The following is a 13,550-nucleotide window of genomic DNA, read 5'->3' on the forward strand; positions in this document are numbered from 1 at the left end:
ATAGTATAATGCCGCGGATGGCAGGCTAATGTGACCTACCGGCGCACTGTCAAGTAATCGTTCCCTATATCCACTAGGGAGGGCGTTTAATTATTCTTCAAAAGGGCTCTTATTTAGTATTACGACGAAAGTAGGAATTTATCATAACTACCAGGATAAATCGTTTGTGCGCGAGTCTTGTTGAGGTCCGGGGCCACTGCGATCAGAGTCGGCCGAGTCGCTGTCCGATTCCAAGGCCGCACGGTCAAACCAGTGAGCCACATTCACCGATTGCTTCGCAACGGCCATAAGTTCATACATATATGGTTTCACCTCTCGATATTCAATTTGGAGAGTTCCTACTTCAAAATCGCTATCGCTTTCAGACATTTTACACAACCTCTCACGACCAAAGTCCGTACATGTGTGCTTGGTTTGCAAGTAAACACAGAACTGCTCCCAGTCTGTTTGGCTTAAATGATGTCACGACGACGTGAAACTGCGGTGAAACTGCGCACAAGTGAGATGTAAACAAACCTTCAAAAATTGGGCAAAACAGTATATTTTAACTGTTTTATTCAATTTTAGGGTGCAACTTAGACACTAGGAAAATTGAATTCGCTTTTTGGGTCGTTCTTCTAGACAATAAAGTTGATATTCTACGTTTCGCCTCCGACCGTTGCCTATGACCTTTAACGTTAAACCACCATGATGGCACAGTACGCGTTCATTTTGTGAATACGCATTTCTGTCTTTGGTAACGTTAACATTGTAGCTTTTGTGACCTTGCATAATTACTATAGCTACTACATATTTTTACCAGTAGCCAAAGATGAAAAAATAGCTAGCATCTTATTGATGATTCTACTTGGTTGTAAGCTGTGTTTCATTTTGTAACATTCTACCAGGTGTTTATTCTACAGGTTCTACAAGTTAATCAATAAATCCAGTCGGTTGCTTCAGAGGCATTAGGTTTTGTAAGCGTTGTGGCAATAATACAACGATGTGTTGCAGGAAAATGTACTTTTAATACTTAAGTATTTTTAAAAGCAAGTATTACAGTACTTAAGTAAAAAATTTGACTGGACAACTTTCACTTCATTGGAGTCACATTTGACCAGTGGGATCTGTACTTTGGCTTAAGTAATGACGCTGGGTACTTTATCCACCTCTGGTGGCTTTAAACACACACATCTGACATCACTGCTTGATGTCATCAACTGTTTTATCAATACAGCAACATGTAAAACCATTCAAGAAACCTCAAATTAAGAAAAATGTTGTATATGCAAGATGATCAGCTGCAAGCCAAAAGGGTTGTGTACCTGCAATAAAAAAAGTTCCACGTTGCACCTTAAAAGGTTCTCCAGTTTGTTGCTTTTGATGAAATCCCTGTGAAATTACGTGAGATCCATGAATTAATTCTATTTGTTGACATTTTCTTTTGAAACAAGCATTCAGAGTGATGGCGCATTGAAGTGCTTGACTAATTTACAGGCAGGAGTGTTCAAGATATGCCACACCCTGGCAAAACTAAACATTTGTGACAGCAGCTTAACACCCTAGTTAAATATGGAGAAGTCTTTTTCCACGGTGGAGGAATTCTCATCCCCTCCTTCACCTGCCGACTTTAATAAGGATGATAGCTTAGATGTGCTTTTGTAGTTATGATGTACGTTAGAGCCGAGGCTGACTGCCAGCAGAGCCACTGGGTCATCATCATGAGATGGTTGATGTTTCTGAAAGTCAGGTTAATAATTAATTTTGAATATTAATCATCTTGATGAAACGATATTACTTTCACTGATGTGGAAACCTGGAAACGGGTCTTTTTGGAAGGTCAGTCATCCTTGAATTCATCTGTTATTGATATCAGTTATACAGGGATGAGAATGAAAAATATTTTAAAAGTCTGAAAAAACCGGGGCGGGGCCCATGGGGCTAATGATTTTTGGCTATTTTTTTTTTTTACCCCAAAACCATTAATTTTATCAGCAAACATTTGCAATTTATTTGGAAATAAATTCCCCTTCTTGGTGGACTCCCAGGTGAAAATGATTAATATGGTACAAAAGACTTGTTTTTAATCAATTCACATTTGATGATTTCAAAAAATCAATGCACCTTTTAATATAAACGAGCTCTACAGTATTATATTTCTGCATTTTAGCTATTCGTGTCTTTGAATACTCTAATCCTTTAAAATGAAGTGCAAACCAGAAAAAAGTTCTATCATATAATTCTCTTAAGCTTTCTTCTGATGTTATCATGGTAGCAGGAGCTCTTGCATATTAAGCAGGCAACATTCAACATCACTCATCACTTCCCTTTCAACTGTTGTGTGTACTAACTTGGTTTTATCTGGACAGGATGCTGTGTAATGTAATACAGATACCATACGGTCAATTTGAAGATCGAGATGGTGATTTTGAATTAAAGAACAGGCATGTACAATGGGCATTACATATTGGAAATTTTTTTTAAATCAAAAACTAGAAGTTCATCTCGGCCTAAAAAATTTGGGCAGACGCTCCCGCGCGGCACACGCCAGCAATTCCCCCCCCTATGAAATGAGCAATAAGTAGGAGAGTTATACATGCTATCATACTTAAAATTTCATCAGAAATATAGATATGATACTATGATTCTCCCCAACATGCTACATTAGATAAGCTAACCCCATTTATAAAAGATACACACTTATATATGACATGCAACTGATATATATTTTTTGGGGCGCGCTCTCTCTCTGCCATGCCGATCCTGTAGGCCGCACTGACTCAACTGAAAACTCCGGTCCTCGAGAAAAGAGATAAAAGCCCGCCCACACTGAAAGCTGATTGGCTTATTTTGCTGAGTAACCCAACCAAGATGCTCTTTGTCTGGCATGCGCTACATGAACAGGCACACAGGCAGTGTTGCCAGATTGGGTGGTTTTAAATGCATTTTAGCGGGTTTTGAACATATTTTGGGCTGGAAAGCGTCAGCAGTATCTGGCAACACTGCACACAGTCTCCCTCGCGCACCCCCATTCTAAGATGCGTGATGCAGACCTTAATGTTGTGCGCGCACGCTCTTGCTCGCTTCTATCAATATGCAGGAGACTCCCGGAACTTCCAGGACACTTGGGATGTCTGAGTTATAAGGTGACCACAGATCGTTAATCATACACCCCCCCCCCAAAAAAAAAAATTTCTCAACGGATTTACATCGATCTCAAAAACGATCATTTTGGTCTGAAAAAGTCGGAAATCTGCCAATCGGCGGAAAATTCTCATCCCTGGTTATAATATCTTTCCAGGCTTGTGCGAATAAACGGCAACTAAATCGCTTTTTATTTGTTTGCTTTTTAAACCATCAAAGTTTTTTTTTCTGATCCTAAGTCAAGTTTTGTATTGAAGTAAAGTCTAAAAAGGGAATCCGAATACCTCTTTTGAATAATTCCATGCTAAAATAACCTTAAATAAGCTCAAACTAAAGAGGTTTATTTTAGCTTGACGGTGCACAGGGCACCCAAAATCAAGTCTTTTTTTATTAGAGGCTGGAGTGGAGCCCAGATTTTATATAGAATGGTACAAATATTTGAATTGTGCCAGGTTTTTTTTTAAATAAACCTGTATTAAATCCACTTTGATAAGTCGGTAACTAAGAAAAAAAATACACATTAAGAAAAAGTGAATAATACCTATTTTACTTTATTTTTCAAGGAACAAAGTGGAGAATATTTTCCTCACCTGTGTGACGTATTCAGCATTAATCTGATCCACCGAGGGCGCCGCCGTTTTCTTCACCCGCACATCCTTCTCCATAACTTCACCACTCCGGCAACCTGAGGACATTTATTCAGGTAATTTAATAACTACTTCTTCTGTCAGATTTTATGGCAGTTTACAAGCAAAGTGTATTACCACCATGTGTGCAATCAAATGGATGTCATTTAAAAAAAATAAAAAAATTAAAAATTAAAAAAAAACCTAAATCCTATTTGCTAATTGGGTCGTTCCATGCCAAATCTCCAAATGCTCCCACTCGACCATCTCAGATTTGGCTGAAAAAATTCTAGCAGGTTCACACACTTCCCAATAAGAAAAGCCCCAATTTTTAGCTCCCAACTCCTTATAGTTTTGTCATAAAAAATATTTTTGCAACTAACCTCAGACCCGTTTTGAGCAGAGTTTTTTGGGGAGCCCTTTTGAGGTTGCTGTATCTAGAAAAGTATTTAAGCCAGGTCCTTCACATTTTCAAGGGTCAAAATCTGGCACCAGTACTTGTAGAATATGGACTTTTACATGCGTGCTTTTGGTTTATCACAGAATTCTGGGGGCTTGAATTTGCTCGGAAATTCTACACTACGCTCTGTGGCAGCATATTTGAAGGACTGTGGAAAGTGCAATTTCAAAGACAGAGGCTTGATATTGCACATACACCTTCCCATATATACTGTGTACTTTGTATTCTAAACCTGCCCCTCTGTGATGAGCGGTTTGGAAGATATTCAAGTTTAAAAATGGAAAAAATTAATTTGGTGACATTTTTGGCATGTTATAGCAAAAAAAAATGACAGTATCCACCAACATAAAATTGACTGTTTTAGAAAGATTATAGACGTCTGTTTTTAACATATCCAAAATTTGTGACGGCGTTCTGCCTTATTTTTGCAAAATCTCACTTTATCCTGTTCTACAGGGTCGCAGACAAGCTGGAGCCTATCCCAGCTGACTACGGGCGAAAGGCGGGGTACACCCTGGACAAGTCACCAGGTCACCACAAGGCTGACACATAGACACAGACAACCATTCACACTCACAGTCACACCTACGGTCAATTTAGGCTACATCCACACGACAACGGCAACGAGATTTTATTTTAAAAAATATCGCATCCACATGGGCAACAGATCAATAAAATATCAGGTACATATGGCAACGCAACGCTTGCTGAAAACGATGCAATACACATGCCACACCTCTAGGGGCGCTGTAAGACGGTCCCAACGGAGACACCAGAACAATAGAAGTAGACGCATGCGCATAAACCCCTTCTTCTACCCGGTGTGAAGCACTCTCAGGAACAAACACACAACAAGAAGAAGATGGCTGCGACTACGCGAGGAAATCGTGCCTTCTGTGTGTACAAATTAGTTTTATTAGTGTGCATAGTTTTATATAACTTAATTTTCTTATTGTGTGAACATTTTGAAAAGCATTTTTATATAATTTATATAACTTTTTATATTGTGTGTGAACATTTTGAAAAGCAGTGTTATCCAATTAAAAAAAGAAATTCAAGAAATGGTTCAGTTACTTGTTTATTTAAAAGAAAAGCTGTACACAAAAGTGAATGCAATGCAGTGGTTCATACAAAATAGCGAGAGTGCTGCTTGTTCTAGTCATGTGGTTGTGATGTCATCGTAAACAAATCCGTTCTACTCATCCAGACGACTTCGCAACGGCGCCGTTGTCAGATTTTTCCACTCTGGAACCCGTTCTCAAAAAATATCGTTTTGGGGCACCCAAAACGCCGGTGCCGTGTGGACGCCAGGCCGAAACGATAAACAATTTTATCAGATTCACCTGAATGGGTTGCCGTGTGGACAGGGCCTTAGAGTCACCAGTTAACCTAACCTGCATGTCTTTGGACTGTGGGGGAAACCGGAGCACCCGGAGGAAACCCACGCGGACACGGGGAGAACATGCAAACTCCGCACAGAAAGGCCCTCGCCAGCGCTCGAAACTAACGGTGTCCCGACGTCCCGGGGACCATAAAAAATGTCATCGGGACACAAAATTATCATATCTGGGACAATCCCGGGACAATGGAAAAAAATAGATCTAGAAAAAAAGTTCTACATTAATATTATTTACAAAGCCGTAACACATACGTAGACATTCACCTAATTTGTCAATTTTAATTTTAAAACGTTAACAGCGAAAAATACATAGTAGCTACACTTTGGATGCACCTGCATCCGTAGGCTACAGAGCAGCGCATTCTGTTCTAGAATCTTCGGCCGGAGTCCGCATTATATGGACCTGGAATGGAATCGCTACCGCACACGCTGCGCCGACTCTTGCCAGAACAAAAATGCTGAAGTGGTTGAAGCGGACCGACCGCGGGGAAGAAACTGAAAGCCCAGACATAACGTCTCCGGGACCTTCAGGATCCAAAGTGTCATCGCCTGGTCTGCAGGCAACGCTAGCAACTGAATGAACTTAATGAACACTGATAGACACGTTATAAAATACAACAGGAATGATGTGGATGATATTGACGGAAGATACCGTTCAACAGAATAAGTGAGTTTTCTTGGTGTCTTTCTAGTTCAGAAAGTTTAGTCAGTCAGCAGCACAACTAGGCTCGGACCTGGCACTATGTTGATGTTGCTAACATTTGCACCCGGCAGCGAAAGTTCATAAAATGGATAACGGAAAGTTCATAAAACTGGATAACGGAAAGTTCATAAAAATGGATAACGGAAAGTTCATAAAAATGGATAACGGTAATGGTGAAAATTATAAGTTGGCCTTATAAATGCCAACAGATATTCAAGGTATAAGTAGATGAAATGAACATAAAAGGGGTCTTATTTTCAACTAAAGTGTACTGCAGATGTAGGGAGTTGAAACATTTTCTGAATGAGCTAGTTGGCCCCTTTAAATAAACGGGTATCTATTCATACAGTGAGATCGCCAAAGTTTAATAAACTGAAAATGCAATAACTGTAATTTTGAAGTAGATGATGTATAGGAGATGTGTCACTTGTGTCTTGTGACTTATTGTAAAAATGATATAAAGGGTTCAAAATCGCATAGTTACAAATATAATAGTAACTTCATATGATAATATTAACCACTGGTTATTTCAGAGAGGAAAAAAACGGGGACACTATTGCTTCCATTCGGGACAATACAACACAGAATTCGGGACCACTGGGGGACACAAAGAAAAAAAGTTAATTTCGAGCCCTGGACGGGGCTCGAACCCGGACCTTCTTGCTGTGAGGCGACAGCGCTAACCACTACACCACCGTGCCGCCCCCACAACATTTCTGTTGTACCATAATTTAGAAGAAAAAGCAACCTGTATGCTTCACTTAGTATTTATCCATGATAAAAAGCATTTGACAGTCCAGTAGAATTGATTATGATTTATGACACTTATTGAATTTATTAAATTTATTATAAACGGGTCCGAGGTTAGTTGCAAAAATTTTTTTTTTTTTTTTTATCACAAAACTATAAGGAGTTGGGAGCTAAAATTTGGGACTTGTGTGTGAACCTGCTGGAATTTTTTCAGCCAAATCTGAGATGGTCGAGTGGGAGCATTCGGAGATTTGACATGGAATGACCCAATTTTGTTTTTTTGATAAATGTTATCATAGCACAAGTGATATTTTCTGATCCAGGCTCACCTAATAAGGTGTCTAAAGAAAAGGCTTTGACTGCGTTCACGTCCCTCTTCAGTTTTTCTCTTTGTCTGTAGAATTTTAAGCTCCTTAAAAGAACATGATGTACATCCTCTCTCACTCCACAAAGTTCACATTTTCCAGATGGATGTTTGTTTATAAATGTATAAGCTGTTATTTAATCCAGTCTGGCCTATTCTCAGTCTTGTAAACCAAACCTCCTCCTGTCTGTCTGGGTAACTAGGTTTGCTACTTGAGATCTTTTTGTATATTATATAAGTGTCTATCTTTCTTCTCCTTATCCCATTCGGCTTGGCATATTATGTTAACTTTATGTTTAATGATCTACTGAGTAGAATATTTAACTGAACCTCCTTTTCTTTGGTTACCTCTTTTGCCAGCTTGTCTGCTTCCTCATTACCACCAACTCCTTTACAGTGGTGCTTGAAAGTTTGTGAACCCTTTAGAATTTTCTATATTTCTGCATAAATATGACCCAAAACATCATCAGATTTTCACACAAGTCCTGAAAGTAGATAAAGAGAACCCAGTTAAACAAATGAGACAAAAATATTATACTTGGTCATTTATTTATTGAGGAAAATGATCCAATATTACACATCTGTGAGTGGCAAAACTATGTGAACCTCTAGGATTAGCAGTTAATTTGAAGGTGAAATTAGAGTCAGGTGTTTTCAATCAATGGGATGACAATCAGGTGTGAGTGGGCACCCTGTTTTATTTAAAGAACAGGGATCTATCAAAGTCTGATCTTCACAACACATGTTTGTGGAAGTGGATCATAGCACGAACAAAGGAGATTTCTGAGGACCTCAAAAAAAAACCCTTGCTGATGCTCATGAGGCTGGAAAAAAGTTACAAAGCCATCTCTAAAGAGTTTGGACTCCACCAATCCACAGTCAGACAGATTGTGTACAAATGGACGAAATTCAAGACCATTGTTACCCTCCCCAGGAGTGGTCGACCAACAAAGATTACTCCAAGAGCAAAGTATGTAATAGTCGGCGAGGTCATAAAGGACCCCAGGGTAACTTCGAAGCAACTGAAGGCGCCTCTCACATTGGCTAATGTTAATGTTCATGAGTCCACCATCAGGAGAACACTGAACAACAATGGTGTGCATGGCAGGGTTGCAAGGAGAAAGCCACTGCTCTCCAAAAAGAACATTGCTGCTCGTCTGCAGTTTGCTAAAGATCACGTGGACAAGCCAGAAGGCTTCTCATTCTCTAAATGAGAAGCGTTATGTTTGGGGAAAGGAAAACACTGCATTCCAGCATAAGAACCTTATCCCATCTGTGAAACATGGTGGTGGTAGTATCATGGTTTGGGCCTGTTTTGCTGCATCTGGGCCAGGACGGCTTGCCATCATTGATGGAACAATGAATTCTGAATTATACCAGCGAATTCTAAAGGAAAATGTCAGGACATCTGTCCATGAACTGAATCTCAAGAGAAGGTGGGTCATGCAGCAAGACAACGACCCTAAGCACACAATTCGTTCTACCAAAGAATGGTTAAAGAAGAATAAAGTTAATGTTTTGGAATGGCCAAGTCAAAGTCCTGACCTTAATCCAATCGAAATGTTGTGGAAGGACCTGAAGCGAGCAGTTCATGTGAGGAAGCCCACCAACATCCCAGAGTTGAAGCTGTTCTGTATGGAGGAATGGGCTAAAATTCCTCCAAGCCGGTGTGCAGGACTGATCAACAGGTACCGGAAACGTTTAGTTGCAGTTATTGCTGCACGAGGGGGTCACACCAGATACTGAAAGCAAAGGTTCACATACTTTTGCCACTCACAGATACGTAATATTCGATCATTTTCCTCAGTAAATAAGTATAATATTTTTGTCTCATTTGTTTAACTGGGTTCTCTTTATCTACTTTTAGGACTTGTGTGAAAATCTGATGATGTTTTAGGTCATATTTATGCAGAAATATAGAAAATTCTAAAGGGTTCACAAACTTTCAAGCACCACTGTATGGGCTGGAACCCAGACAAACTGGACTGATATTCCCTGCTGACTGATTGCAAATAAGATATTATTCATTTCATTCAATAAGTCCTGTCGGCATGATGACTCTCCACTTTGAATAGATGTGAGAGATGATATAGAATCAGAACAAGTAACTGCTTTAGGGGCCCTGGCTTCTTCTCTCCACTGCAATGCAATAATTTAATAACTCAGTTACAAACTGTCCAGATATTCAACCCAGTGCAGGACTCTGAAGGACTAAACCGGCCAACTCCAGCTGAGGTAGCTAACACTAAACCGAATAAAGCTCAAAAACTACAAAACCTATTAAAAAACCACACTTAAATTTAACCTTTTGTCCGTTAATGTAACATTCAGTTCGGTAAAGTTTGTAGTTATCGCATACCTGTTTCACCAAGACGTCAAGAATACGTTGTTAGCTCGTATGCTAACGTGTGACCAAACAACTGATGTGAAGCTTCCCGCGGAACATGTCGTCAAAATAAAAGTCCAATATGGAGGAATAATAATAATTATACATGTCGTCAAAATAAGAGTCCCATATGGAGGAATAATAATAATAATAATAGATTCAAAGATTATTGTCAATTCACTATATATCCAGGACATATAGGAGAATCGAAATGCCGTTTCTCTCTCACCTTACTTGTAAAAAACAGATAAAGATTATACACACACACACACACACCAAAAAAAATAAGAAAATATATATAAATATTTGGGCGGCACGGTGGTGTAGTGGTTAGCGCTGTCGCCTCACAGCAAGAAGGTCCGGGTTCGAGCCCCGTGGCTGGCGAGGGCCTTTCTGTGCGGAGTTTGCATGTTCTCCCCGTGTCCGCGTGGGTTTCCTCCGGGTGCTCCGGTTTCCTCCACAGTCCAAAGACATGCAGGTTAGGTTAACTGGTGACTCTAAATTGACCGTAGGTGTGAATGTGAGTGTGAATGGTTGTCTGTGTCTATGTGTCAGCCCTGTGATGACCTGGCGACTTGTCCAGGGTGTACCCCGCCTTTCGCCCGTAGTCAGCTGGGATAGGCTCCAGCTTGCCTGCGACCCCGTAGAACAGGATAAAGCGGCTAGAGATAATGAGATGAGATGAGATATAAATATTTGAAAAAAGAAGGAATCCAAGGCACTCTTCGTATCCAACTATATAAAAAGCCTTTACTTTACATGGCTATTTCATACAGAAAACATGAGCTGTGCAGACAGCCTTCTTCAGGGCATGCTGCTCCAACAAACAATTTCCTTTGAAACGCCTGAATGCAAACTGGTAATGAATTCACAGGTATGCAGTTCAAGAAATAGCCACTAGATGGCAATAACCCTTAGGTTAAGTCCATATGAGCACGAAAATGAAAACCAGACAATAGACCATTACAGAAAAGGACTAAAATCAATTTCTTCATTTAGCCCTGGATATGTTGTAGCCTGTAAACTGTGTATATAAAAAGTTTCTCTCTGTGATAATAACCTTAATCTATCACCACCCCTTAATGGTCTCCAGACCTTCAACCATGAGACTATCTGGATTGCTATTATGCCCATTATAAAAATGTTTGGCAATAGGATAACCAGAATTAGCCTTTCTAATGGTGGTCTTATGTTCAGAGATTCTGTCTTTAAGTCGCCTCTTCGTTCAGCCTATATAAAAACAACCACATAAACAGGATAAGCGATATACCACAAATGTGGTGTTGCAATTGATGAATGCTTGTATGGTGTACATCTTATTTGATTTAAAATCAACAAACTGTTTGCATTCCATGTCCCAACAGCTAGCCGCTGTGTTCGGGGATCAGGTCGTCGAGGCCCCTGCTTTCGACTGCCGCCCAATCCATACTGCACCGGCCCCCTACGGCTACCTCTGTGGGTGGTGAACCCACAGGAGGTCGGGCCCACGTCACCACTTCGGGCTGAGCCCGGCTGGGCCCCGTGGGCAAAGGCCCGGCCACCAGGCGCTCGCATACAAGCCCCAACCCCGGGCCTGGCTCCACGGTGGGGCCCCGGCTGCGCCATACCGGGCGACGTCATGGTCCTTGATTTTTTTCATTTCAATAAGGGGGTTATGTTTTAACAATGTTTGCAAAATGTTTGAACAATGATTGTATGTACCCTGTATTTGTCTGTGGAGCCAAGTAGTCTTTTTTTCTCACGCTATGATGACTTGGTACCAACTTGTCTCGCAGAGTGGGGGCCCTCCTAAAACTAATTTTTGGAGGGACCGGAAACACCTGTCTAAGAATGGGTCACTTTTAATAAGATTCCAATTCGAATATTTTGAATATTTATATTCAAATATAAAATTTATAAATATAGATAATATAGATACAAAATTAAGAAGACAATATATATATAGATTAAAAATACACTCTAAAATCAATGTACAAAATAGCAGTAGTGCAATACAGTACAATAATGGAGAAGGTGCTAGAAGAGCAGCTTATGAGGTGTATGTGAAGTTATTATTATTATTATTATTATTATTATTATGCGCAAGGCCTTTGCAACATATTTGTACACTTATTGTAGAATGTTAAAATAAAAGTACTCACTTGCTGAACTTCCTCTTCGTGTGTACCTGTAGCTTGACCGTATTTTTAGACCTTTACAGCACACTAGTGACATCTGCTGGTCAAAATCATAATGGAAACCCGGGCATTTTATTATCTCATCTCATCTCATCTCATCTCATCATCTCTAGCCGCTTTATCCTGTTCTACAGGGTCGCAGGCAAGCTGGAGCCTATCCCAGCTGACTACGGGCGAAAGGCGGGGTACACCCTGGACAAGTCGCCAGGTCATCACAGGGCTGACACAGAGACACAGACAACCATTCACACTCACATTCACACCTACGGTCAATTTAGAGTCACCAGTTAACCTAACCTGCATGTCTTTGGACTGTGGGGGAAACCGGAGCACGCGGAGGAAACCCACGCGGACACGGGGAGAACATGCAAACTCCACACAGAAAGGCCCTCGCCGGCCACGGTGCTTGAACCCGGACCTTCTTGCTGTGAGGCAACAGCGCTAACCACTACACCACCGTGCCGCCCATTATTATTATTATTATTATTATTTGTAGTGCCTCAGCGTATGTAGTCCATTCCGTTTTCATGTAAGACTGAGTAGTTTACAGTAGCTTGAAATACACAAACCTGATGGTCAACCTACTGCTGGTCCCATCTGAGGTGTGGATCTCTCTCATTCCTTCAGTTCCCTTGGCCTCTTGGTTGCCCTCCTTAAAGTCACCTTTTGGTGGATGACCTCTTGATGTTGAATTGCATTTTTAAATAAATGGTGCACTGATTGGCGGTACGGTGGTGTAGTGGTTAGCACTGTCACTTCACAGTAAGAAGGTCCAGGGTTCGAGCTCAGCGACTGACGAGGGCCTTTCTGTGTGGAGTTTGTATGTTCTCCTCATGTCTATGTGGGTTTCCTCCAGGTGCTCCAGTTTCCCCCCACAGTCCAAAGACATGCAGGTTAGGCTACCTGGTGGCTCTAAATTGACCGTAGGTGTGATTGTGAGTGAATGTTTGTTTGTCTCTATGTGTCAGCCCTGTGATGACCTGGCGACTTGTCCAGGGTGTACCCCACCTCTTGTCCATAGTCAGCTGGGATAGGCTCCAGCTTGCCTGCGACCCTGTAGGACAGGATAAGCGGCTATAGATAATGGATGGATGGATGGTGCACTGATTGATACCTGAATGATTAAAACCCTGATTGATGCTTTCCCAGAACTTTGTCCCAGAATTGCTGCTTAGTCTTCATGATGCTATTTGTTTAAGTATATTACTGAACAAATTCCAGAGCCTTCCAGGAACAGGTTTATTGATACTGAGTTCACTGACACTACCAGTGCATACAGGTAGAATCTCAGAAAATGAAGTACATTATTGTACCTTTAGGGGTAAAACAGCTTGTCACTGAGGCAGTACCCTTTATATACTGCTCAGGAACATATATGTACCTTTTTGGCCCTTAAAAGATACACATAGTTACACTAAAGTCCAATAATGAGCCCTCAAGGGTAAAATAGTGTAGATTGTACCTTAGGGGACAGAAATGGACTCCTACTGTATCCCTATTTCTAACAGTGTAAACTCCATTCAGTCGCATCTCATCCACAGGGCAGGTGGGGAAGAGCCCCA

The 13,550-nt window shown here is 40.8% G+C and overlaps 1 protein-coding gene across 4 annotated transcripts in view; it reads right to left on the reverse strand.

Moving 5' to 3' along the window:
• aqr (aquarius intron-binding spliceosomal factor) overlaps nt 1-9,873 on the reverse strand; it is a 151,428-nt gene extending 141,555 nt beyond the window's left edge. For 3 of the 4 annotated variants that reach the window (XM_060934600.1, XM_060934598.1, XM_060934596.1), the window contains exons 1-2: nt 9,785-9,873; nt 3,714-3,808 (exon numbers count right to left, since the gene is read on the reverse strand). In XM_060934600.1, the coding sequence (XP_060790583.1) occupies nt 3,714-3,733 (20 nt within the window). In that variant the 5' untranslated portion in view covers nt 3,734-3,808; nt 9,785-9,873. Of the gene's footprint in view, nt 1-3,713; nt 3,809-7,773; nt 7,819-9,784 lie in introns of those variants that run through there. The other variant, XM_060934597.1, reaches the window with a different exon arrangement.
• Nucleotides 9,874-13,550: the final 3,677 nt, after the last annotated feature.

This window comes from Neoarius graeffei, chromosome 11 (assembly GCF_027579695.1).
Source record: "Neoarius graeffei isolate fNeoGra1 chromosome 11, fNeoGra1.pri, whole genome shotgun sequence".
NCBI lineage: Eukaryota > Metazoa > Chordata > Actinopteri > Siluriformes > Ariidae > Neoarius > Neoarius graeffei.